Source organism: Gymnoscopelus braueri (genome assembly GCF_963280865.1).
Source record: "Gymnoscopelus braueri genome assembly, chromosome: 6".
Lineage (NCBI taxonomy): Eukaryota > Metazoa > Chordata > Actinopteri > Myctophiformes > Myctophidae > Gymnoscopelus > Gymnoscopelus braueri.
This window is the reverse complement of record NC_137607.1, coordinates 33,768,486-33,796,439: the sequence shown is the minus strand read 5'-3', so window position 1 is coordinate 33,796,439 and position 27,954 is coordinate 33,768,486. Positions and strand designations below refer to the sequence as shown.

At 45.6% G+C, this 27,954-nt stretch overlaps 2 protein-coding genes across 7 annotated transcripts in view; both read right to left on the bottom strand.

Moving 5' to 3' along the window:
• The window catches only part of tprg1 (tumor protein p63 regulated 1), a 701,399-nt gene that overhangs the window by 600,927 nt on the left and 72,518 nt on the right, over window positions 1–27,954 (bottom strand). The gene's annotated exons all lie outside the window — the stretch shown is intronic.
• Window positions 11,782–27,954, bottom strand: part of tp63 (tumor protein p63) — a 42,182-nt gene continuing 26,009 nt past the window's right edge. For 2 of the 6 annotated variants that reach the window (XM_080430135.1, XM_080430131.1), the window contains 10 exons: window positions 19,747–19,933; window positions 19,516–19,631; window positions 18,603–18,712; window positions 18,355–18,491; window positions 18,036–18,118; window positions 17,796–17,920; window positions 14,659–14,804; window positions 14,067–14,208; window positions 13,750–13,843; window positions 11,782–13,514 (listed from right to left, as the gene is read on the bottom strand). In XM_080430135.1, coding sequence (XP_080286261.1) covers window positions 13,218–13,514; window positions 13,750–13,843; window positions 14,067–14,208; window positions 14,659–14,804; window positions 17,796–17,920; window positions 18,036–18,118; window positions 18,355–18,491; window positions 18,603–18,712; window positions 19,516–19,631; window positions 19,747–19,933 — 1,437 coding nt within the window. In that variant the 3' untranslated portion in view covers window positions 11,782–13,217. The remainder of the gene's footprint in view (window positions 13,515–13,749; window positions 13,844–14,066; window positions 14,209–14,658; window positions 14,805–17,795; window positions 17,921–18,035; window positions 18,119–18,354; window positions 18,492–18,602; window positions 18,713–19,515; window positions 19,632–19,746; window positions 19,934–27,954) is intronic. The other 4 variants (XM_080430136.1, XM_080430132.1, XM_080430133.1 and 1 more) reach the window with 3 other exon arrangements.

Genomic DNA, 27,954 nt, shown 5'->3' with positions numbered 1-27,954 from the left:
TATTTAGACCTTCCTGCCCTTATAAGGTCTTGGACTTATTAGGCCTTTGTTCTGTATGTAGTCTTGTTATTCTGTTACTCTGTTGTTGTTGCCCTGCTTTTGTTCTGTACCTTATTTTGTAGTATTGTTTCCTGTTGTGCCTAGTTACCGTTACCTGTCTTGTCTCACCTCCCTGTTGATTAGTCATGTTCTCCTCCTGTGTCCTCTTAGTCCCTCAGCCTATCCCAGTGTTGATTGTCTGTTGTGTTCACCTGTGTCTAGTTAGTCCTTGTCTATATGTATGCCCCTTTGTGTTTGGTCCCTTGTCAGTTCGTCGTCGTATTTGATGTGGTTAGTTCTGTCCCAGTGTGTTTTCTTCTTCTTTTTAAGTCTTTGTTAATTATAGTATTTACTAAGTCCTAGTATTCTAGTGTAAGTCCATGATTCCTGTTGTTTTCCCACTGTGGAGTTTTGGTTAATAAAACCTCCTGAATATTCACTGCTCAGCCTGTATCTGTCATTCTGCATTTGAGTCCTACACCTCCAGAACCTCATCGTGACAATACTGCTGAAAGGTACGCTATAATAACTAGGGGTTACGTATGTAACCCCAGTTTTATTAGTACCGTAAGCAGTATGCTTACGTAAAACCCCTTCTGTGCGCGTTGTGGCGTGCAGAGTGAAGGTTTTTGAGGGAGTGCCCAAGTGACGCGAGGGTATTTATACCCTTCCGGGTTACCGGTTTTCGTGTAACATGACCCTATCCAATAGGAATTGTAGCCGGGAGCTCATGTGTTTTGCCCTGCGCATCGCCAGGGGTCGAAGATATCCCATAGTAAGCATACTGCTTACGGTACTAATAAAACTGGGGTTACATACGTAACCCATAGTTTTTAGATGGCTTTTCCCAACCTGGGGCCTGTTCCTCAAAAGGTGAATTAGAGCTAAAGCCTGGCTTTACCACCTATCCTGGCTTAATTTAGCCAGGATTAGAGCTGAGTCGGTTCCTCAAAAGGTGAATTATCTTAAAGATTAGTTTAGCCAGTTCACCCTGGCTAAGTTTAGCCTTATCCGATTCCTCAAAAGAGAATTGAAGAAAGCCTAGCTTAGTTACCATGGCAATTTAGCTGTGAAGTTAGCCTGGTCAGGAGCAGGCTAACAGCCAAGCTTACTTAATCCAGTGCCTTGTTCTTCAAGTTTTTCCACAGTAAATTCAAAACATGTGTTTGTATATGGACTCATTTGAACGACCCTTCAAATAAAATGAAATCAATACAATAAGATATAATCAATGTAATTATATTACTGAAATAGTTTGTGACCATGAATCATAATTGTTTCACAATAACTCATGTGATATGTCATTGTCACTCTGTTAACACTATAGTTCATATTGTTGTTAGATGTTTGATAATATATTACCTTTTCTTTTTTTAATATTATAAAAAATGTCTAACACAAAACGCTGCTCGAGTTTTGTTCCCCGCTGCCATGATTGGTCAAGTTCAAGGAATCTGCGCTCGAGTTCATGGTCTTTTATAGAAATACGTCGCCGGCGAATCGCCGCCCATTCAGCCTGGCTTCATTATCCTGGCTGGACACAGCCTGGCTTGACATAGCCTAGCTCGACAAAGTTGCTCCAGCCTGGCTTGGCGTCTGAGGAACGGAATAAACGAGGCTTTTCGGACCCGACGTTGTCAAGCCTGGATTTGGCTTAAGGCCAGGCTTTTTTAATTCACCTTTTGAGGAACAGGCCTCTGGGTTCAAATCCTGAGCCTGGCAATGTGAATGTGTCCATGAGAAAGACACTGAGCTCCTAGCTGCTCCTCTGTGGGTAGTAATCAGCTGGGTAAAACCGAATGCCCTGTGGGATCAAATTTGAATTGGGTGTGACGTTGCAATGGTCCATTTTGTTCCCCCTAACTGCACAGTGCAGGAGTACTGTTTGCCTCCCTTGAGTAAGTATGACAGTATCATGTTTCTTGTCAATTCTCCGTAACATACTCACTATGGGATATCAGCGCCCCCTGGCGTTGATGCAGAGCTACATACCATAAACTCCCGGGCCATTCATTGGCTGAGAAGGGTATGTCACGTGTCCGGTAGACCGGAAGAGGTATAAAACCTCTTGCGTGACGTGGCTCATCCTCTTTCGCTTCTCTGCATGGCAGATGCAACAGCTCAAGACATACCTTAATAATAACAAACGTAACTTTGATCAGGACAGAAACCAGCTTTAGCCCACTCGGTGGTACTTGTACTAACCAACGGGTTTTCCTCCTATTAAAAAAAAAAGTTTTATTATTTCCGCTCCCGCGGCTATCTTCTCTTTCTTTCTTTTACTGCTAAAGCAAGTTTTCCTCCTTTGAGTTTTCCGCGCTCTTAGCCTTGCGGCTGAAAGCTAACAGGTTAGCTCGAGATGGAGGTTCCACGTCCCTGCGTATTGCTGCTCTGCCGCTTGATGATCGCCGGGGATGACCCTCGTGGTTTCTGCATCTCGTGCCTCGGTCTCTACGGGGCCGGGGCATTTCCAAGATGCACCGGGACGCTGCGAGGACTGCGCTGTTCTCCACGCTGCACCTCGATAGCCGCTTAGCCAGGGCAGCGCCCTGGCTGCGGGAGGCAGCGACGTCTCGTCCCCGGTCGTCGCGGATCCAGCAACACGGCCCAGGGAACGTGGGTGGTGGGGCCCACCACGTGCGCTCACAGTCCACAATGGGCCCTCCGGCAGTCCCGGCTGCGAGCGGCGTTAGCCCCCGCTCGCAGCACCTCCAGGCTGCTACACAAGCCGTGCTACGCAGCACTGCAGCAGCCGCTAGCACCGTGGCTGGGAGAACCACCCAGGTGCATCTACCTAGCGGCACTTCCTCCCCCTCTTCCCAGCCGTCTACTCCGCTGCCACAGCAAGCGTACCGGGCCAGCGGTGCGTCGCCAGGAGACAACGAAGGGGCTCCGGCGACGGCGGCATAGGCGAGGGGAGAACGAGGCAGAAGCTCGTGAGTGAGTTAGCCCAGACTAGCTACGTTAGCTGCTTCGCTAGGTTAACGTCGCCTTAGTCAGGCAGTGTTTTGTTGGCTTAACACCCATGCAACAGGTTATTAACAGCGTTGTCCTAGCCTAGCTTGCCTCGCTAGGATAACACCAGCTTGTTAGCCTTCTCACTCTGTGTATCGAGCAAACCTCGGGGGCTTCTGAAGACCTTACTCGATGGACAAGATGGACGGCTCCTCGACTGCCAGAAGGCCATGTTTAATGAAAACGAATGTGTGTTTAAAAGTACAATTTTTTTTCTGCCAAAGAAATAAATGTGTTACATGTTACAAACGATCTCGTTCTTTCACGTGGCTTGAGTGCAGCGGAGCAGTGGAGTCCCCTACCGCGGGCTTCTCTGCTCCAATGCTCTCTGTATATAAGCCCATAATGTCTGTGATGCCCGATCTCCGGTGTCCCAGACATTGATGGGCTAATATCTGTGCATGTAATGTAAATGTATCAACGTTCTCAATTACATAAGCCCACACTGTCTAGAACACCCGAGTCCCGGTGTTCCAGACAGTGTTGGATAACATCTGAAAGAGCAGCGGAGCAATGGAGTCCCCTGCAAGCGGCCTTCTCTGCTCCAATGCTCTCTGTGTATAAGTCCACAATGTCTGTGATGCCCGAACTCCGGTATCCCAGACATTGAGGGGATGATATCCGTGCATGTAATGTATCAACGTTCTCAATTACATAAGCCCACACTGTCTAGAACACCCGAGTTCCGATGTTCTAGACATTGTTGGATAACATCATATGAAGGTAATATAAAAACCCACATCACCCCTGTCCGCCAGAGGGCGCAAATGCGCCAGTGGAATGGGGTCACGCCGGTTTTTGCCTTCCGTCCCACAGGAAGTGCTCACGCACCACTGTGAACCGGAAGTACTTCGGTCAGACATGACCCCTTGGCCGTACCGCCTCATGTTTTGCAGGCCACGTTCGCCTTTAACGAGCGACAAAGCATCCCCTACGGGGAGGAAGGTTTTGTCGCCTCACGGGCTTCCGTCCCACAGGAAGTGCCCACGCACCACTGTGAACCGGAAGTACTTCGGTCAGACATGACCCCTTGGCCGTACCGCCTCATGATTTGCAGGCCACGTTCGCCTTTAACGAGCGACAAAGCATCCCCTACGGGGAGGAAGGTTTTGTCGCCTCACGGGCTTCCGTCCCACAGGAAGTGCCCACGCACCACTGTGAACCGGAAGTACTTCGGTCAGACATGACCCCTTGGCCGTACCGCCTCACGTTCGCCGCTGGAGGGCGACAAAGCACCTCCTAGGGAGGACGACTTTGTCGACAAGATGGCGGCGGCCAGAGTAAGTTAGGAACAGAGTAATGACAGTAGCGTCGATCCCATTGTGAGAATGGAATGCGGAAGTGCTCTGTCTACGTCAATGAGATAGTTCCAATGTTGGAACTATAGCCCATAGAGGCCCGCTTTGCGGCGAGATCGAAGCGTGACGTTACTCTCTCTTCTACACTCTGGCGACGGCCAAGGTAGGATTAATCATTGATATATATATAGTTTTCACTGTATATATCTTTGGGCTTAATTCTGACGCCGGGGTTTTTCCCCGTGGCCAGTCTCGTGACTCCTCCGAGTCCTCCGTTGGCCCGAGGGTTAGCACCGCCGGCGGCAGTGGCAGCGTCACTGGTCCCCATGGCAACGGTCCCCATGGCAACGCTCCCACTCTCCGAGCGGCCGGTGACGTCATCGTCCAAGCCACTCGCTCGGTGTGTGAAGCAATGGAGGTTTGCAAGCCGAATGCTTAGGTATTGTTCACAATACTAAAGGGTTTCAGGCTGCATTTCTCCACAAAAACCCCCCGTGACAGAAAAAGTATTGTTTTCCCGTGCAAGGGGCCCAGCAGCCAATACTCTGAGGGAGGAAGTTTCCTTCCTCTTGAGCATGGGCGCTATTAAAGGATTACTTCCGATACTTCTGTTTACTATCCCAGTACATCAGCGTTACACTGTGTGTGTACAGGGTTTTTCAGTACAGCAGTGACACACTGTGATTGTACTGATCAACTCCCCTGATCCGCAACAACACATTGTGGTTGTACTGGTGTGTTTTCCACGTGCTCTTATGCATATAATCTCCTATGTCGGACACGGTGTTGTTCCTCTCATGCAGAGGATAAGGCAACCATGTCTCTGAGAGAGGGGGTTCACTCTCTCTCCGTAGTGAGTATGTTACGAAGAATTTGTCAAGAAACGCAAGGTTACGTTGTAACCCCGGTTTCCTTAGAATTCAGAGTAACATAGTCAGAGAACTATCTATGAATCGGAACCAACTGGTTTTCCATTCGTAATATTTTCTGGTGGAAAAGAAGGGGGGGGGGTACGACCCATTCTGAATCTGAAGGGTCTCAATAAATACTTGGGTCAAAGAGCGGACCTCTGTCTCCGCCATTTTGGAGGGACAGATGCCCCCTTTGCCGTACCGCCTCACGGACTACAGGCCTCGTTCGCCACTAACGAGCGACAAAGCACTCCCTAAGGGGAGGACGACTTTGTCGACGCTCCGTCCGGAGCCTTTGGGCTCAGACGAGAGGGCGACGGCCAAGGTAGGCTTACTTCGGACGGCCCCGTTTGTCAGAGTGACAGCGCCGTTGGTTTCCATGGAAACAGACAGGCTGCGCTGGCGGACAAACCGGATGCTGACGTCAGGCAAGGTCCCCGTGACCGGTCACGTGACCCCGCCGGGTCCTAACGGACCGTTAGTACCTCTACTGCCTCGGGCGGTCACCTCAGGGTTAGCACCGCTGGCGGCAGTGGCAGCGTCGCTGGTCCCCATGGCAACGCACACAGGGTTAGCGCTGCTAGCACCAGTAGTAGCGTCTTTGGTCCCCATGGCGACGCACACGCAAGAAACCGGTTCCCTTGGAAACGGATCTCAACGTTTCTTGGCTCATGGTGATTTAGCCTTGACTAGCTTGTTAGCTGCTAGGTTTGCAGAACCTCCAGTCAGGCTACTGTTGCTTCGATTGGCGGCTAACTGGCCTCACTAACAACAACACATTGCAGTGTTGTTTTTTGGTGCAGCGCATAGCCAGCCCCGCTAAAGCAACACCACGGTGGCCACCTTCCACCGCTACCCTTCCACGGTCTCTAACGGCCCCGCATGTGCGGGTCCGCTGGATCACGTGGCGACATCACCGGTCCAGTTGGAAACGTGTGCGTTGTCCGCACTGGGTGACATCAGAGCCCCTCCTGACTCGCTTGCTGAGGCAGCTTGTTGGAGAGTTTGCAGTCCGGAACTGTTTTACTATCCCGGTACTTCAGTGGTACACTGTGTGTGTAGGGTTTTTTTCAGTACAGCAGTGACACACTGTGGTTGTACTGGTCAGCTCCCCTGATCAACAACAACACACTGTGGTTGTACTGGTGTATGACCCTCTCTGCGGACGGTGCGGTAAGGAGATGGGTGGACCAGCATTGTTTTCAATGCTTATTTCCACGTTCCTTTCTATCCACCACAGTCAGGAGGTGGCGCGGCACACAGACGTGGCCGTTTCCCCACTTGACGTCGAGGGGTTTTTCACCGTCACCGTCCGTCGAGCGTCTTGGTCCGTCTCAGCAGACCACCTTCATAGGGGATCTCGCTGGGCTAGACCAGGCTCACGGCGCGTCTGTCCCGGGCGGGATAGACGGCGTTTCGGCCTAGGGTCTTCTCGCGTGAGGCGACAAGTCACATACAGGCTATGCGTGCAGGCGACGGGTCTCATGACTTCGGCCTTACACCTGTTTCGTTTGGACAAGCCCCACGTGTGACCTTTTTTCCCCGGAGGTGGATGTGGGCTCTTGGAGCCCCGTCCACCTGAGGTTGTCATGTCCTGATCGGAACCGACAACACCACGACCGTGTGCTATGCCAAAAAGCAGGGAGGCCTGGCCTCTCCAGTGTTGGACAGGCTAGCTGGCGATCTGACGCTGTGGTGCGACGCGCGCCTTACGTCAACCAGAGCCTCACAGGTACCGGGCCTCCTGAACAGTGGAGCGACTCTGTTGTCCAGGGGCATTTTTTGGTACGCAGATTGGCCTCTCCTCCGGAGATAACAAGCCAGATCTGGGCCAGGTTGGCCGACTGAACTGCTTTATGCATTCCCGTCACTGGAGTTGGTCCTCTCAACTTGTCAGACTCCACGGACTGTCAGTGCCACTAGTGGCACTGGCGTGGGGCGCATGGAGGTTAGGAATAATCCTCTCCTCTACAACGAGCCCTGGGCCCTCCCCCCGATCAGAGATCTGCTACGGCAGGCAGGGGTCGGAATTTTCCACAAGCAACCTCAGGACCTAGACCGGTGGGCTTGGCCCGTGAGGGGGAGACCTTGACTTCTTATGGCCTGCCCCCTGAGGTGGTAGCTACCATCCAGGGGGCGAGGGCCCTTTCCACGAGGTCTGCGTACGACGACAGGTGGAACCTGTTCGTGTCATGGTGTCTGGGTCAGTCACCGCCGGTTGAGGCCTTCCGGGCCTCGGTACGCAGCATCCTCATGTTCTTGCAGGACAAATTGAACCAAGGTCTGGTTTTCTCGACGGTTAAGGTGTACCAGGCGGCCATTTCCGCTTGTCACGTGGGTTTCGATGACATGACGGTTGGCCGACATCCGCTGGTGCGTAGTTTTATGAACGGTGCCAGGCGGGCCAGGCCGGTCTCTAGGCCTCTGTTCCCGGCCTGGGACCTGGCGGTGGTGCTGGGGGCGCTTTGCCTCCCACCGTTCGAGCCTTTTCACTCTATGGATCTGGAGATCGTTAGTCTCGAAACGGTTCTTGTGGTTGTTTTCACTACAGCTACACGGGTCAGCGACATACATGCGCTCTCAGTAAGTTCGGAGTGCATGAGGTTCTTGGGAGACGACAGCAGGGTTTGGTTAAGCCCAACATGGCGTTTGTTCCCAAGAACGGAATGGTGACCCAGACACCGGTTGAGCTGATAGTTTGTCATCCGCCTCCTTTCGCTTCGGCAGAGGATAGGCGGCTGCACTGTCTCTGCCCAGTGAGGGCGTTGAAGCTCTACTGCCAGAGGACGGCGGTCGGCCGGTCGTCGTCGCAACTTTTTGTCTCCTTCGGCCCAGATGGTCGGAGGAAGGCAGTGACTAAGGCGACGCTTTCTAGATGGAGTGTGGATGCCATTAGGCTGGCCTACGTCAGTAGTGGCGCTCCAGTTCCAGAAGGACTGAAGGCTCACTCTACTAGAGGCGTGGCTACTTCCTGGGCCCTCTCCAGGGAAATGTCGGTCCAGGAGGTGTGCGCGGCCGCAAACTGGTCGTCTCCATCGACTTTTGCGGCTTTCTACAGCCTGGATGTGGCAGCGGCGTCAGTGGCGCACGCTGTACTGGACATAGCGGCTGTCTCTACTTAGGGTAGGGGAGGTTAGGCAGGTCTTTGTGTAACCCGCCTTTTTTCCCTTCTCTACCTTCCTTCTCTTGAGTCCCCTCGGAACCACCGTTGGTAGGTTTCCAGGGGAGGAGGCCCTGTTTCCTTGTTTTCACTTATGGGTCAGACTTGTGTCTGTTCATTAGATGAATAGGCAGACTTGGTCTGTCAGGGTCCTTTTCTTTCAATTATATACCGCACCCCGGCCCGGAGGGCTGGGGCGCCCGTGAGGCCGAAGGTCACGTCCAGGGGGACGGGGCCTTATGGCTAGGGGGCGTGCGGACCTGAGATTCGGTATGGCTATAAGCCCCAGGGGGGTTTATGTATCCCATAGTGAGTATGTTACGGAGAATTCGATTCCAGGCCAGCCCAGCGTTTGTGTCGATGAAATGAAATTTGTCCCTGAGCAAGACTCTTAACCCCTAATTGCTCACAGGTTCTCATTGGAAACAAGACCGCAAGGACTTTCATGAACGACCTGTTAAAAGGAATTATCCTTATCCTTCACCCCCCCAAAAATGCCTTTTTTATAACGATTAGTCACTCCCTGGATTCATGGATATGTTTTTTGTTTTTGTCGCATTCCTAAGCCAATAATTTGATGACCGGCAGCGGTTCCGGTAGGAGACAAAAAAAAGAGTCTCCTTTGTGTCTCCTACCGGAACCGCTGCCGCCTGCCGGTCATGAAATACTTTAAGGAAACCTTGACCTTTGGCTCTGTACATGGTTCTGCTCCTATTTCTCTACAATTCACAGTTTAGGCATTTAGCAGACGCTCTTAATCCAGAGTGACTCACAGTAAGCAACGTAAACAAGAGGTAATACATCAAAATGCATAGAAATAGTGATCTAGGATCGTAGGTAAACCAAGAAACCTTCCTCAGTCTAAACAGTCTAATATCAAGACGTCTCTCTACACCAAACCTCTTTGCCAAAAATAGCAGATCTACAAGCTGACAACGTGTCGTGCTGTCATCGTACTGTACCTGCTGGTCTGTGCCATCATGTCAGCAGTGGTGGAAAAAGTACTCAAATTCTTTACTTAAGTAAAAGTACCAATACTGCAATATAGTATTTGTTACAAGTAAAAGTCCAGAATGAAAAATGTACTTGAGTAAAAGTACAAAAGTATTGGCATGAAAATCTTCTTAAAGTACCAAAAGTAAAAGTACAAAAATGTTTGAAAATAGCAGATCTACAAGCTCACAATGCGTCGCGGTGCCGACGCGTTGTGAGCTTGTAGATGTATAAAATAGGGCTAAAGTGGTTAATATGTCTGTCATAATTTATGATTAACTAGTAACTAAAGTTTTCAAATAATTGTAGTGGAGTAAAAGTATAATATTTGCCTCTGAGATGCAGTGGAGTAGAACTCTGTAGAAGTAAAAGTATTGGAAATTGGAAATACTCAAATAAAGTACAAATACCTCAAAATTGTACTTAAGTACAGTACTTAAGTAAATGTACTTAGTTACTTTACACCACTCATGTGTAGTAGGCTAGATATTCTTTTTTTTAAACATTTTCTCTCCTTGACATGTTTTTCTTTTACTGTATAATATTTGTATCCCCACCCTCCTGTTTAGCAGTAGGCCTATAGTATAGTGAGTTGTAACTGAAGTCCCCAGGATTTGTTTGTTATCCTTCTAGCCTTACTGTCTGACTGTACTACGTGCTGTTTTACATTTCTGACTGATAACGTATTCAATCAATCAAAAAGGTCAGTTTCACTGAGACTAGAGGCTATAAGGGGTTAAATATGCAGCTCAACATTTCACTTGCACAACAGCAGGGACTAAATTAAACTCTAACAACTAAACAACTGCATTTACTCAGAAAAACTACACATTTAAAATGGGTAAAGAAACAAACACAGTGTCATTGTGAGGCTGACAGAATGCAAGGCAGTACTGCACACAAAGGGACTCCCTCATCAATGCCTTCTCCGCTATAATCTAATTGCGCACTGCATTGAAAAACAAAACCCTTGTCCCTCCTTGATGTTTGTCTGATGACTATGCCTATGGTTTTGTGAAGTGTCAAGAAGCATGTTGTACCTTATGTACTTATTCACTCATTCACTAGCACAGACCACGCCTTCAAAACCAAACATCGTTTAAGATTTTTTTTATTTAGAAAAGAAGGCGATGAACCTGAAGAGAGAGGCATCCATCTTGGCAGTCGTTTGTTGGAAACGCTAATCACTCCCAGACCCCCGCCTGCAACCTGAAAACTAGGATAGATCAGAGAGTACTGATGAGGAGGAGGAGGAGTTGACTCGGTTACCATGGCGATTGATTGAAGGTGTGTTACCTGAGGAGGGAACCAGGAATGGAGAATAGAGCATGGGAGTAGAGTGAGGAGAAGCAGAGTAAATAACCATCTTATTGTTTCCTCCTGAACATACGTTGTACCAACTCCAAATTAAAAAAAATATATATATGAAAAAAAAATAAGTATAGTACCAGTGTGAGACAAGAGGAGAATTAACAACAAAAGGTAAGTAGAGCATACGATGGCTGGTGAACAGAAATGCCAAAGTACCTGGGAATGCACTCCCCAAAACTCTCAGAGATGCCTCCACCCTCCAAACAGAGCACATCGATGAGTATTGGCTTCGGTACTTGGCTGGACTTGGACCCTACGGCACCTCCACTTTTATACACCTTTCTTTAGTGTGTAAAAGTGTAGTTTCTTAGTTAGTCTTCAAAACATGCTTCAGAGTGAAGTAGCAGGAAGATTTGAACCCACAACCTTTGGATCATGTTGTGGACAATGTCCTAACACAGTGAGCTACATTTTGTAAAAAAAAAAAAAAGTACATTATGAATTCCACGTTAGCTTATTTCAAATATAGTTTAAATGCAGATCTAATAGTGACAATAGCAGATCTACAAGCTCACGCCATGCTCACAACCTCTGCTATTAGAGGCATGCATCTTACTTACTGTCGTTGGAATTTTGACCATTGTCTTGCATGCTCTTCAGCGGAACTTTATAAACTTGGAAGAAAATAGTCCAAGGTTTGAACTCCCAACCTCTGCAAAGAGAGGCATTATGTATCTTACCACTGCACTACTATTGTTTTTCTTACCAAAAAAAATGTGGTTTTTACCATTTATGTTTTGTCATTTCTGTCAAGATGTGGTTACAAACACAAATCTGGTATGTAGCCTATGTACAGATTCCAACTTGTTAAATTATTTTCATCAGGATCAGGATGAAATTAATTAAGGATCAGAAATGACACCTTGACATGGTCATTTCTGTCAAGGTGTGTTTACAAACACAAATCTGGTAATTACAGACTCCAACTTCTGTTAGTTTGAAATGTGTAAAAGATGGATGTAGATGTGTTTAAAATAACTGATGGCAAATAGTGTTAACATGCAATACTGTAAGTATGGATATTTATTTTTGATTTATATCAAAAATAGCCAAGGTACAATTGCAACATATATTTACAATACATTGTACAAAAAAATATGAAACTGCAGATACATTCTGCTTTTTAACAATGCAGGCTACGTGGAACTAAAACTCGTTGAACATCGACTAGTAAAGGGTACATACATTGTTAATCATATCCATTATTACGAGTATTTGTGCCAATATAAGTAACTGGCGATATTCACATCGTTTTTGTTCGTATTGAAAATCAAGTATTTATTTTGGGAAACCTTCAAAAAGGCAACTATACAACTGTATATACAATCATCTCAAAGGATTTGAGGATCTATCAAATTATCTAAATCAAACCATTACCAAAACAATGTGGTTCATAAAAATAAAATAAAAACTTGTGCCAGGCATCCATTGCAGCTGTGATATTTGCACAGTGGTAGAACAAGCAGGCAGTGAAGAGAACAGCAGAGAGGCAGGCAGTCACTGTATGACCACTGTAACAACACTGAACCAAGAGTATAACGTTGCTGTAGGGCAGAAACCGATCTCCATATTTTAACTTTTTGTTTTTTCGTAGATGAATGTGGTCATACTACAGCGTCACACTATTTTTGAATTAGAATCCTGAAAAGTAACAGTTTTGGACATAAGAGGTTTCCACCCGACAGAGACGATAAGCCAAAAATACCTCATGATCTGATACCAATGTCTGGTGATGGATTGGCCAACAACAGCAGATACAAAAGACAAGTAAACAGAAAAGTACAGCATCACCCATCAATCGGCATAACACTTTTCTCTCTCTCTTTTTTCTATTTAGAAACTTTAAGTTTCTGCACAGAACAGCAACAATAACCAAAATAACACTTTTCTCTGAAATGAAAGTTATACAATCAATTTTGGCTTGTGCCAAAAACAAAAAACGAAAATAAAAATCAGTGTACAAGGCTACATCGTACAGCCGTAAAAGTGGGCAGTACACAGTCTTAAAACAGAAATACACCGTTGCTATGGCCCGTAGCAGAAATAAACCCCTCTTACACAAGTTTTCATTTCCAGTCATGATTTAACATTGGAATGGATCATGAACACTTGAGAGGAAGGGAAAAAAAAGCTCAAAGAGAACTTAAAAAAATCTCTGCATTTCTGAAGTGCTCTCAAGAAATTTGAACGTGATAAAAAAAAAGGCACTTTTTTTCCCTCAAACACCATTTACTTAAGTTCGCGGCTATCATGACGAAAACAGGAAGGTTGTAAAATAAGTGCATTTATTTGTTTGGAAAATGTATTTTGCTTTTATTTATTTTTAATAAACGGAGTGGCGTGGCATTGTGGATGTTGGCGAAGACGTTTTTGACACCGGTGAGTCAGGGACAGAAGGTGTGTGGGGGGGGGGTCATGCCTGCCATTGTCCTACTCCCCCTCCTCTTTGATGCGTTGCTGTTTGTTGCGTCGGGAGTCGAGGTCGAAGGAGAAGTCAGACCAGTCGTCGCGCGGCGGGAAGGAGATGGTCTGGCGCAGCGTGAAGCGCACAGCGTCGATGACCCGCTCGCCACGGGCCTCCGAGGAGCCCATGCTGAGAGAGGAGCCGCCGCTGGTGGTGCGCAGGATGTGGGGGGGCGGGGAGAAGTCCATAGTCTGCCGATGCTCCATGATGCCCTTCCAGATGATGTGCTGGAACTCCATGGGGATCTTCAGACGGGACAGGTCCTACGGGACGGAATGTGTGTTTAGAAAAATAATATAAGGGGACAGAATATAGAACATTAAGCTCCTTCTAATGCCTAATGTATGCTTCATCGTAAGACTGCGACGCAGACCAAACATTGCAAATCTATAAGCTCATTTATTTAAGCGTTGTGACCAGCTATTTGCTGTGTGACACGACAAGTATGAATCAGCCTTAAACCTAGAAAGAACTTGTTCAAATGAAAAAAGAACTCACCTCCAAATTGTAGTTCTCAATCTGGTAGATGTTACTTATGCCCTGTGCTGTGAAGTAGTCCAAGCAGGCTGCACAGCCCAGCCGTAGAAGGAAGCTGCAAAAGGGAATTAGGGGGAAAAATAGTTGAAAACAGGTACAAAGTGCCAAAACTATTATTGTATAAATATGCAGATTAATAAGCTGTTTTTATACTATGTACTAAATGTGAGGAAAGGAGACTTCTAATTAAGAGTCATTGTGCTATAGCAGTGAACTGTGGCAAAAGGAAATGTACTTCTAGCAGGAGAGCCCCCCTCCCCACCGGTGTGGTCAGGTACCTGGAGATGCTGCTGTCCATGGGGTATGGAGGCGGGGGAGTGCAATGGGAAGGTATCATGGGAAGCTGGGGCTGCAGTACATGTGTGGGGCTCAGTGAACTCATGTCGGCGTTCATGGGGATGTGTCCCATCATGGGAGTCACTGGAGGAAACACAGGCAGCCACCATGAGCATTTAGTTTTTTGTTTTTAATTTTCTCTGGAGATGACGTTAAATCCAACACAAACATTAGGGGCTGGTGGATTCGGGGAGGGGGAAGGGCATATACTCTCTCTTATGCTCTCAACATGACAGATCAATGCATCATAAAAGGGGGCCTGCGGGCCCACAAAAAGAGTTAAGTCTCACAGGGATCAGATTCTGTTGTTTTCTTTTTTCTTTTTTTTTTAAGGAGAGGAAGCGGCCTGTCACAGTGCAGAGAAGTGTACAGGTCCCTTGTGCCTGCCCAGGCAGGCTCTCCTCCTGATATCATGCAACAGCTCCCTCGGGGGGAGGTGAAAAGGCTGGTGGCGAGGTTGAGAGAGGGGTTTGATAGTAAATACGGCCTGGGACAGACATTTGGGAAAGCGAAACAAAGGGGGGGCACACTTACTGTCAGTCAGGCCGCCGGACATGCCTGATGGAGTCAGCGTGTTGCGCTGCTGGGGGTTGATGAGCTGGCTGACGGAGGGCAGTTTGTTGACTTTTCCGTGAGTCGGAGAGACGGAGCCGTAGGAGGGTTGAGACGGCATGGAGTTCCTGGGGAAGGGAGAGGGGATGACACAAGGGGCTCGTTATGTTCATCTGACCCTATCTGATCACAATATTTTAGCACGCATGTTAGTCGCACTGTCGACTTGTCATGGAAAAAAAGTATTATACTTATAGCATAATGAGAGTAGTCTTGTCTTTGTACAGGAACCCCATAAGAAAAGTATGTTATAGTTTAGGGTCCTTGGAAGTAAAAAACAAAACAAAGAAAGTACAGAGTGTGTTTGTGTATAGTGACGATGAAACAGAATAAGAGAGAAGGCAAAGCAGAGTTTCAAGTTCAAGCAGAAACAAAAACATTTATTGGTTCTGACAGACGGAAAAAACAGCCACAGAAAATAAAGTAATCTGTTTCAAACAGAATGGTCACAGGGGCGAAAAGTGACAGAACTCTGCTTTACACATAATCTGACGGACTGTATATCTGCAATACCCTTTGTTGAAAGACACTTTTATTGAGAAAAGTTACATGTGATTCAAAAAAACAACACTCAAAACTGTCCTGCAGTGACTTTAAAAAAACATGACCAGCATTAGCAAAGTTATCTTCATTTTAGTCTCTTTATCCTCCCTCCCAAGATAACCAAATATTTGAGTCCAGCTCTGATAATATAGCCCAAGCTAAATGCATACATAGACTTGAATAAGCTTAGTAAGTCAAGTAACAGAAAATAAAATAGAAACACTAGAGCTTGGTTCCTGACCAACTTCAACCAAGTGGTGAAGAAGTCAGTTGAGATGCAGTTACTGTACACACAGTCTTTATGCAATGCTCGAATGACATGTTCATAAAAATAAAACGGGGATTTCCCCGCATGACGCTGTACACTTCTCTGTGGTTCCTCGACAATGTAACGTCATTGCAAATAGGCTACCCTTAACAGAAGATGCTTTTCTGAGAATCTGCATGCAAAAAATAAACAAAAAACATCACTGATAAAAGCATTACCAGTTAACTTTAAGGACCCTCCACTTCTAGGCCCTAGTGTAGGTCTACATAAGCATACAGTAGGCCTGTGCAAAGGGAAGCCTTGTACTGTACTGTACGGCTGGTAACCTACACTTTTGCACCATGAACAGATGCACTTAGCACCAGAGGTTCGAGTCCACAATCTTGTAGCAGCAACTGAACATTGTTCATGGAACTCTACTAGTGTCAATAGAGGCACATCCTCAGTACACCGTCCCAGCACCCCGGGAAAGAGAAAAAGGGGAGGAGCAGGGGAAAGAGGAGGCGAAGGAGAAAGTCCGTCACGGTGTGACTGGGAGAGGAGGTGGAAGAGGAGGAGGAATGTGAGGCAGACGTTCAGGAGGAACTGTAGCGCCGCCTCTGCTCTCCTGCAGGCTCCAGGAGCTGGCTACCAAGACGGGCTTTAAGCAGACTGCAGAGAGGAACCAGAAAGAAGAGAGAGAGAGAGAAGAAATAAGGGCTCACTGAAGGAGAAAGAGGCCCGAGTGTTCACAAAAACACATGGACACATGCAGCAGTGGAAAAGAAGAGGCAGGCAGAGCAGAGAATCACCCTTTAAGTGACGGGAAAAGAGAGGATTTTGTGCAGAATGATCTGTGTGAGAGGCAGGGGAAGGGAGTTTTAATCGCCAAATTCAGCGCTAAGTGAAACAATAATAGCCAAATGTGATGACTCAAGCCTATATCCTAACCTGCACTAATATCACTCACCAGAAGATGGCACTATTTGCCAACATATTAATATAATGTTGAATCACATTGAAATGTTCAGTGTGCTTTCATAGTGTTTAGGGTCTAATGAAGTAGTAATTACGTTTGATTAAAGTTGGTAAAGTCTGAAGTAGAAGCAGAGATTAAGAATACAGAGGTCAATATGATGGGCACACAGGAGAGGGGAACATGACAGCATGCAAATAAAGCAGAGTGTAGAGAGAATAAAAACAAAGATGTGAAAATAATTGAATGTTCCTAGTAAGTAAAGCAAATGCTGGAGTAGAGTAGGGTAGCGCTGTAGGTTATAAAGATATTCTGAAGAGAATATTCAGTGAACCAAGAGATGCAATGTTGCTGTTTATTAAGTATGATAAATACTTAAGGTTCTGATAGCAAGCAACAGATAGCCTGTACATTCAAAAAAAGAAAGAAAAAAGGATTACCTCACTGTCTGGCGGTCTGCCAGTTTTTTAATGGGAAACTATAACATAAGCAATAATTATGGGGCCATCATGGGGCCGTCAAACTATCATTTACTTGCATCTACCCTTTTCCATGGCTCATGGTGAATGGGCGTGGACAAGGTAAAATGTGTGTGAATGTGTGTGTCTGAGACAGTTTTAATTACGCTCGAGCCAATAGGAGACGGAGGCAGGGATTTTGTGACTGGTGCTGTTGTGCAAACCTGGCAAAGCACCCAAAGGCGTTACCATCAATCTTTGGGAGCTTCTCCTAAACAAAGCGTAGCCAGGTACATTTGTCACGATTCATCAAACTTGGCTCATATCCCATGAGAGAGCAGAAGGGGAAAAAACTGTGCAAAGTTCACCCTCTAAGGCACAAGCGTGACGCAAATTCCAGATTCAACTTGTGAAATATTAAATCAAGAAATCCTTGAAAACATTATTTCTCATTCTTGGAGTGTAATTATAGTCTTGCTATGTAAAACTGCTAAAGCAGCAGCTTTATTCAAAGACATATTATGCAGAGACATGTTTTGCAATGCATAACCATTACCAGCACAACACAACTTTCCAGCAACAATTTCATCTTATGAGCTACAACACTCCATCCAAAACACATCTAATTAAGGACATTTTGTTTGATTGCTCACTTCGCCAATCAGAATGCAAACAACATTGCAAACATTGAAACGGTTAGTAAATGAGCTGTAAGGTGGTTACAGCAACAATTGATGGCATTCAAATGTGAGGGTGGATTTTAATGAAGATATTCCATGCTGTGACTGGCAGAACAAAGGTGCACTTGCTCAAGGCTACTAGCACTGGTACTCACTGTTTTTGTAGGAGATTCTGCTGCTGCTGCCTGTACGACTCGATAGTGTGCTGGGGCAGAAACTGCATGAGCTCCAGAGATTCCTTGATTTTCACCAAAATCTCATATATTTCACGACCTTTAATCTACAAGAGGTTAAAGAGAGAGAAGTGTCAGTCTGTGGCTCAAGCACTATGAAACTGTAATGGGGTTCAAACAATTCCCCGAGGAACTCCCCGGGATACATAGGTGTAAACCTACAGGCAAACAAAAGACTTCCTCGTCTGTGGATCTTCTCTTCTTGATGGAGGACATCTGAATGCCATGGGACACCTGGCGAAAGGCTGTGGAGGATAGAAGCACGATCAGTACCCTGTGACGGCCTTCAGAAGAAGGTAGCCTCAGCAAGAGAGCAACTGGGGTGGAAAAAAAGCACAGAATAGGCGATAGCGTGTAGGAAGGCGAGGTGGGTGTGCAAGCAGTGTGCAAGTGTCTCAAGTGTGTTAGTCCTTTGTAATCAGAAGCGCCTTAGATGAGACCCATGAGCATGTCAGCCCTTCACCAGCCCCACGCTACTTACGGCGTTTCGTACCCTCAGTGCTCTTTGTGACGTCTGTTACGTTTTGCTTGCGGATGCTGTCCTCGTCAGCCTTGCGGTCCCGCCCCGGACAAGCGCAGATCCTGGCCTCGAAGCAGCGGCGACCTAGCACCTGGCCACTGGAGGGGAGACAAGAGAGACAGGAGCAAGAACATTGGTCAGAGACAAACTTCTCCACTTAACAGGAAGGCAACAAGAGGCTACTACTGAAGACTGAAGTCATTTCTTACTCTCGGTTTTCCAGAGTGACGATGATGAGGATGGGGCGTCTGTTCATTCCGCCCACGCAGCTTGAGTTGCACATGAAGTTGTACAAGATCGTAGTGAACTCTGTGCCCACCTGAAATAGGAGTATGACATCATCACTCTGCGACAACCGATACATATTGAAGAAATCATATACATTATTTGATCAGATCTAGGTACAGAAAACAGTACGGAAATGTATCTTTCCGTACTTTATCATCATTAAATAGATTTGTGGTAATGATTTCATGCACATTTGGGGTTTAGTCATCAAGAAATCATGAGTGGACCATCTTCACTGCTCACTGTTCACTGTACAACTGTGTAATAGTGTTTTTGAGGCAATCTTGGCCAGCTGGGTGTGGCTGCTTTGGAAGGCAGGTGAAACAACGGAATGTGAAATAAAAGTTTACAGATATCACTGTAGACATGAACAGGTATTGTTTTGCTAAGAAATCTTACTTTCTACACACAACCGTAACGTTGCTGTTCAGGTGAGGGACATTCAAATGTGAAATTCAATCCCAACACCACTTAAAATTCGATGTCACAAATTGCTGTATGACCTGCACAGTGGTGGAGCAACATCTGAAGCTGCGAAATTGAAGTGAGTGAAAAAGTCAGGGCCATTTCCTTTTAAGGGTTGACAGAGACGTAGCTAGAGGCAGTGTCATGGTGTAATCCTATTGAGAAACATTTGCAGTCTGTGAGGATCGAGTTAGTGAGGGAGAGGTGTGTGTGTGTGTGTGTGTGTATGGGGGGAGGCAGGATCAGAGAAGTCAAGAAGAAGCCTGTTAACGCTGTGTCTGTCACAGTCAGTGGTGAGGTGGTGAGATGGCGTTGACAGTGGGATGGAAACAGGCTTTCTCCAGGCACTGTGGGGAGGGGGCCACTCACCTGGGGGGGCTCATAGGGCACCAGGACGCTCTGGCGGCCTGTGATGGCGTCCTCCACATACTGAGCGTGGCTGTTGCCCTCCACACGAATCAGATGGCTCGGAGGGGCAATCTGGCCTGCAAGCAAGATTATATCATATAAAAAGAGTGCATAAAAAGCTACGAGGTGAACAAAAACAATTGTTCAACCGATGACTGATGTTTAGTTACTTTTTTTGTATCGAGTACTGACCGTCGTTGAACTCGCGACTGAGTTCATGGTTTGGACAGCGTTTGACCACCTCTGTGACGTGCTCTGCCTTCTTGTAAACAGGCATGGCCCGGATAACAGCGCCCCCCGGCGGGAGGTTTTGCACTTTGATCTGAATGGGACAGGTCTTGGCGATTTGACAGTAGAGTTTCTTTAACTCTGTGGAGTACTGTGGACAAAGAGAAAAACAGAAGAATCGTTAGATAAAGCCTTTACATGAATAGATCAGTTTCGACTTAGAGAATAAATCAAGGTTAAAAAGGAAGGAAAACACCACAAGGTAAAAAATACCACAAGGAAAGTACCACAATAACTGAACTGATATTTATCAATACAGCTCGCTGCATTAGTCAAAGTTAGCCTGCATTTCGAAGAGGCTCAATTGATCCTTGCAACACCTGTTGCCTGGACCATGCACTTCTGTTTTCTCCCTGAGGCAAGCAAGGGTTAAAAGAAAGACTGTGATTATGACCCCCCCACACACACACACACACACACACACACACACACACACACACACACACACACACACACACACACACACACACACACACACACACACACACACACACACACACACACACACACACACACACACACACAGGGTTGTGTATTGGGCAAACCTCACTCGCATAGTGAGCCTCTGGGACTTCCGAGGAGAGTCGTAAAAAACACCCCTCAAGGAGCAATTAAAACAGGGACATGGGTTTCATCTACATGGGGAGGAGTGCCCTGTTCAACTTTTTGATGACCGCTATCTTGAGATCATCAAGATAATATTATATGTCACGTGGAGCTCTCACTACATTGTGGGCCAGGGTGGAAATGGACTGACCGCAGGAATGAGTCAATCCTCTCAGGACAGGGTTAAAGCCATCACAGAACATAAATTATCATTGCAAGACAGGCTAGAGTCACTTACCCCCCTGCACACACACACACACACACTGTATAGCCAAAAGTGATGGTTGCTTAACACAACCTGGCTCGCATTCAAGCTTTCAAAGGCATTATTGATAATGGATGTGTTTTTTTTGCTGGCACTGTAAGCTTGGATAACCAGAAAGCCGCCAAAATAAAGGAGAGAATTGTTTCTAATAGGCAGGACGCAACTGTGTCAACAAACCATTCAAATCAGTGCTGTGTAAGCAGCAGATTCAAATCCACTGTGCGGAGAGGACATGGGGGGTGGAGTAGGAGGAGGAGGAGGGGGGGTGGCAGGGGGGACCAACACAGGGAAAATTTTCCCTGTCAGGTTCATTTTCTGCGGGAAGAGAAGTATTCTGAGAACATTGTGAAAGCCGCTCGGGGCGGTGTTCTAGAACAATGGCACATAAAATTCCATCTCTATTAAGTTTTGTTCCAAATGAAAGGGAGCACATCCCAGCACCTGTCTGTGTTGACTTTTAATATTACACAAGCTTGGCAGGGACGCGAGCGCTCCATTCCCCAGGCACAAACCTTTCCTTTCATCACGACAAACTCCAAACAGTGCCTTCTCATGTCTCTCTCCTGTATATAAATATAAATATATATATATATATATATATACATTCTCCTGCTGCTTCTATGTTCATGTTTCACCGTCCAGAAGTTGGGTTCCATTAATAAAAGTCTGGTTATTAATAATCCTGAAGTAGGATCCTTTCCTCAAGTGACCTCATTACTAAATGTACAGTGTGTGAGCACAGCAGGGACACAGCACCGTTCGAGTGCTAGAACTGAGAAACCTTTTGTATGAATTTACAGTATAGAGGAAATTAAAGAAAGATCCCAGCTTTTGAATGTTCAGTTATAGCTTTATGATGTTTACTTTAGTCTAAGTCTCTTTTTTATTGCCTCTGGCTGTACCCATCATGTGTTTCATGCTTACGGCTGTTGTTGCTATGAAACCTTAATTTCAATAAAGGCCAATAAAGGTCTAATAAATGTCTGTCTGTCTGTCTGTCTATCCATCCATCCATCCATCCATCTATTTTTCTACCTACCAACCGACCATCCCCGCTAGTCTCTCATACACTGAAGTCGATATACAAATTAGATCAAATTCAGCTCGGGGACATGTGTGTCAACATGATGGCTGAACAATCCCTCGCTTCCAAATCAAAGTGGCTTGTCAAAAGGTCTGCTTTATCGAAATAAAAAAAAGCACACAAGATGAATGGTCGTAGTTGTCGCCTCGCTCCCAACCTGATACTCCCTGTACGCCCCTGTCAATCAGCTAAATGAGGTGGGGAAGCCAAGCAGAGAGACATGGAAGAGAGAGAGAGAGAGAGAGTGAAGAGAGAGATGAAGAGTGTGTATAGTGTTTTGAATAATTGCAGGACTATATTTTGTTTAGCTGAAGGCCAAAGCAGCAGAACAGCAGAGTGTCAACTTCAAGATAAAGTGACAGGTTAAAAGGGAGAGAAATACAGTTTGCAGGGATTGAACACTTCCAATGAATGCACACACAAATGCATGTATGCAAGCATACACGCTCTCACGTATGCAAGCATACATGCTCTCACACACACACACACCACAGGCACGTACACATGCACGCACTCAAACACAAAATCCAGGGAGCCTGTTCTAGCCCTCGGGCTACAAACTTTTGAACACACAAATATGTGCTTGTGGTGGTGTGTTTGCTCAGCAGTGAGAGCTGGAGCTTGGCGACTGCTGAAAGCGGCACATGGCTAAAGCCAACACGGTGCAGGGTGGAGGGGCAGCCAGTTGACTGATGGGATTCAGTGGCTCACACAGGGCGCGGTGCTCAGGTGTTAACATGTAATTATGAGCCATTCATTGGTCACAATGTGAATTACACAGTCAGAGAGTACACACACACACACACATTACAGGGCTGCTTAATCACATTTGTTAAAAAAAAAAGCTTCTGTTTGGAAGACTGCAAGCATGACACATTCTTCAACAGCCAAACGTGGCAATAAGAAGGAAGCTAGTGATCTGTATAGGCTGTTTTCTTTCGTTTTGTTTGTTTCTTTGCCTAAGAAGAGTGCCTAAAAAAAGTGTGTGTTTTTGTGCATTTTTTAAATTAGATAGTAGAGAGACAGCTAATTCAACCCTATATGTCGGTTAGCTGTAAATGCGGGTCCAGATGTGGGTTTTAATCCCCTACAGTATCTCTGGGTGAGAGAGTAAAATCAAAACATAAAGCAAAATCCGGGCTGTTAATTTAGCTCTGTCCGAGTGTGTACATTTTTACACTTGTTTAAAGTAATTAAATTAGCAGTAGCACTCTGGATTCAGCAGCTGACAAACTTCACGCTCACTGCCTATTTTCACAGATTTACAATTAGGAAGCATGCTGTATGATGGAACCATAATCACACTGCACATATTACATACATGTGCAGTTCGGGGGGTCATGCACAGTGTTGCATGTGTGTGCATTCACTTTCTTCCACACACAAGACGCTTTTCAACAGAGGAATACACACTTCCACAGCGATGCAGGTCGAGACAGGCCCACAGCTGTAGCGTTCCTCTCTCCCTGACAAGCGCTGCGGGCGCATGCAGGAGTCAAGTCCTGACAAACACAGACCCTTAAACAAGCACTGTTTGGCGCCTCTGGTCTTGTCTTCTTCATACCTGACATGTCCTATCTTGCCCCGAGCTTCTCCTCAACCTGTTTAATTCAACAAAAATGCAAAGGAGTTTTTTTTTTTTCCTCTTCCCCTCCCTACCTTTTTTCTCCACAAGTGAGGAAAAACACCTGCTTCTTAAAGATGTATAACGCAGAAGCATATAGGACGCTATCTGATAATATCGATATCAATCCGTCTCATCCCTGACGTTATGAGAAGTAGAGCCCGACCGATGCCACATTTATGGGTCTGATGCTGATCCTGATTTTGGATTCCTAGACCACCGATAACAGATGTTTTAACTAATATTCAAAAAAGAAAACTAGTTCAAGATTCTGTGCAATCAATTTGATTGTACATTATACAACTTATATTGATTGATTAATTGAATACATTAGTAGTCAGAAATGTAAACAGCACGTGGTAAGACATTAAAGCTAAAAGAAAAAGTAAAGCTAACACAAAAAAGTCTTGGGGACTTGTTTCCATTGTGGTTCTATATATAATGTACTACTTATTTTATTTTGCCAGCCTATTTATACAGCCTTTTTCAGTTTTCTTTTTTTTTACTATTTTTTTCAAAAACACGTGAAACACGTGATTGGCACGTTGCACCATAGCGGTAAAACCCGTGAATGGCACTCAATGAGTTAATTGCCGCCAAAAAAGTAAAATAATGGCCGACTGATATATTTGTTGGGCTCTAATGAGAAGATCATAATCATAATATAAATGTCTGATGTTGCAGAGCGATCGGCACTGGTAACACCTCACATCAGGCAGCAGCAAATCTGCGCAACGTCTTGTTTATTTAGCCAGACCTTAAGAGTGGCTCGAGATGCGCATCTGTCACTTTCTAAATAAGTAATTCACCGTCACCTCAGTGACTGCAAGACTCCCCTAAAATAAAATAAAAATATATTAGCTTCTTAGCTCTAAACAGAACTCTGCGAAGAATTGTTTTTAATCAGATTTTGTTTTAGATAAACTGTGAAATAGTATTATTTTCTGTTTCTGATGGAGACTAGGATTAAATTACATGTGAAGATTGGATCCCTCACTGACAGGTTTTGTGTAATTATTCTGGTTTTCCCCTCTACTCTTCCCAAATGCCTTAAGCAGTGCCAAACTGTGTTTTTTTTTATCTTCCTTTTTCTTTTACTCAAAAATACACTTCCCACAACTCTGTTTGGGCTTTTTAATCGCAACACAACACACAACAAATTACTTTTTGTTTTGGTTAGTGTGAGGATCCAAGAAATGGTGATCTGGTGACAGATTAATGACTCTCTTTTGTATTTATGCAACTAATTATCATTTCATTTTTTGGGTCATTGGTGTCAGTACTGTTGTATATCAGACTGTACGGTAAGCCTGATTTTCTTTTGTAAAAAGCAAAAAAATTGATTACAAGGAAAAACATATTGAGAATGGATTTGTCTGGGTCCATTATTGAGAAATCACATCCGTATCATCAAAATCTTTGACCCTTTTTTACAGAAAAATCTCCCATCTATTTTTTTCCCCTCAGCTGTAGGTTTTAGGGCTTGTGTCTCTGAGACGGGCGTGTCGTGACAAGAATCTTGACACAAACAAGTCTCGGCTCCATCTTGTGAGGCGTGGGACGGGCCCGCAGATGTTCCAGGGGCAAGCTGCGTCTTGCCGCCTTTCGCTGGAACACTCTTCTCTTTGAGCTGTTTCGCAGGGTACCTCCTCCTCCCGCGGCGCAATGTGAGACGCAGCCATCGAGCTTAACTCTCTCTCTCTCTCAAAAAAAGGAAAAAAGACGAAGACAAGAGCTCGCCCGAGAGCACAGGGTTCAGGAAAGAGGCACACAGTATTTACACAAGTATTATCTACAGGCCCTCAATCCATTACTGTAATCCCCCTAGCTCTGCAGAGTCCCAGCGATAGCCCAAACCATGACATTCCTTCTCTTTTGAGCACTACCTGGTGGCAGCTAATATACAAGGCAAACACAAGCTCTTTTTAGCCTCACAATGGTAGCATCAGTGGCCAACAATAGTTGCCTCATTTGCGACACGCCATCAATTTAGTCAAGCAAAGAAGCAGAAGAAAAAAAACACCTCCAACCCACACAGACGCTATTCATTTTGCTAGGGCCGTGCACTTTAAACAAACAATTAAGGTTTGAGTGCTATGGCCAACCGCATGAATGAGAGACACACTGCGGGGGCCATTCTGGGAAATGTTGACGCGTTATGCTCCTGTGTGCGTGTGTGTCACAGGCGTCCTAGACAGGAAGAGGTTAAGGTGTGGGCTTGGGATTAAGGTGTGTCTTCACAAGAACAGTCATCAAACAGCACAGTACACAGTCCACTAAGTCCCAGTGGAAGATCCCACAGCCCTTCAAAAGGGGGGGGCTTTAGCAGATCTATTGGCAGAGTAAAGCTGTGGCGGTGACATCTTCTGTGGCACGCTGCCATCAGGCCATCAGTCCAGCGGTTGAGCTATTCTGTTGAGCTTATGGGGAGATTTGCAGCAGATCTCCTGAGATCAGACGAAGGAGTCTCTGTCAGTTGGAGGCAAAGCGCCATTATCATGATTCTCTCTAATTAAAGCACCTACTGCGGAGACTACTAAAAAAAAACTCTCCCTCTGAGCACCATTATGGAGATCACGATCATAACAAACATTATGCTTGTTATGCATTATGAAAGACAAGATCAAATTCAGCTTTAGAGGGAATGGGATTTACAGGTATCCCAGTTGTAAGTGCTCAGCTTTGGTCAGGTTCAAAAGTCATTCAAGACCATTGGAGCCATTTCTGTCAGATAACTCACGAATAGATTGAACCAATATTATAGACCGAATATATTTAAGCAATATAATAGAATGAGAATACAAGTGTGGATGTAATATTTTATCTTGGCGTTCAGGCTCTGCTATATTTTTTCTCCCTGCTCAGCACAATCATACAGCCATCATTAACCATTAAGAGCAGGGAGATAGATATACATAACAACCCCCTATGGGGAACAGACCAATAGCAGAGCCTACTGGTGGTGCTGGGGTGGTGGTGGCAGCAAACGCCGCATGACAACAAGCTAGAACACAAGCGGATGGAATGCCCGATTCAAGAGAACTTAAATACCCGCCCAATTGGACAGCTGATTGCCACGTCAGTGTATGACGTATGGATCTTGCATGACGCTGTAAACAGCCACATAGAATGAGCAATGCATGTAACCTCTCGAGTGTATGCTGCCAGAACTAACTCGCAGGCTACGTATAATGTGCACATTTTGAATATCACAAAAACAACTTGGCCAGCTTTACTTTTAGAAGTGGGATTCAGTTTTGAAAAACACAATGCAAACAATATTTTCTTTGTGGGTTTAAATGGGCGATTTAAAGTTTACACACTCCACAATAATGACAAAATAGGCATCCATCAAATTTCCTTGTGATGTCAGACCATTCAAAGCAGTCTTGCATCATGTGTTATGACTGCGCCGTGCGCTGGACGGTTACGCTACGTGTGTTTATGATGATGAGCCTTGAACCAGAGGCTTGTCCACGGGGAGTGGCACTCACACCCCACACTCTCCTACCTCCACACAATTGCACATCAGACAGACACTTTTGTTTTTAGACCGTGAAAATGAGAGGGATGAGCGTCGCAGTGTGGGAATTGGGTGAATGTCACAATCCCACAGTCAGTGTGGCCAATGGCGAACATGGCGAGATCGCCGAAATACTCAGAGTTCCGCCTGTTTACTCAAGAGCCACAGTGCATTAGCGCTGAAATTGATGCAATAAGCCCACAGGTTTTTCAACACTCCTTTCTGCCAAATGTCAGATTCAAGGCTTATGTGGATTGTCAAAAATATATGTGCAACTCCTGATGTGAGAGACATCTAGTCAGATTTGAGTGACATTGGCATTATTAAATAAAAGGTTTATTTATTAATGATTTTATTTTTTTTTTAAATATGGGAAGGGGTAGGCTTTATTTAGAAAGCATTGTAGAGAGACAGGAAACCTAGGAAAAAGAGGGGTGCCATGCGAGACTTGACGGGAGTTGGATTTGAACTCGGGTTCTCACGAAACACTAGGAGCATACGGTCAGAGCACTAACTGGCTGAGCCACCAGGAACCCAACATTATTTCTAAACACTAGCTGACATTTGAGCATATTTAATGGCAGAGAATTTACTGCAAAGTTAAGAAAAAGAAAACAACTCATCGCAAAAAAAATCAAAATGTCAATTACAACTCCATCTGGCGGCGACACATGCACCGCCAATTAACTTTGGTGACCGCTAGGGCGCACTGGCTTCTGGTAATAATGGCATCTGTCATTAACGCGTTTGAGTGTTGTACTGTGACTATCTGCAGTGCTGCGTCTGTTCACAGCAGTGCAGCGTACACAAATACACAAACCAAGCAGGTGGGGCTCTGACGCAACAGCTGTCCTTTAGTCCCCATCATCCCTAATGACAGAGCAAGCTGAGCCGGTTGTGTAGGTTTTACTGAACCATCACATGGTGACATATAGCTGCACAGGCCTTCACAACACCTGGACTAACTGTTTATGCCTGTTTACCTCTGTCATCAACAAGACGCCAGTGAA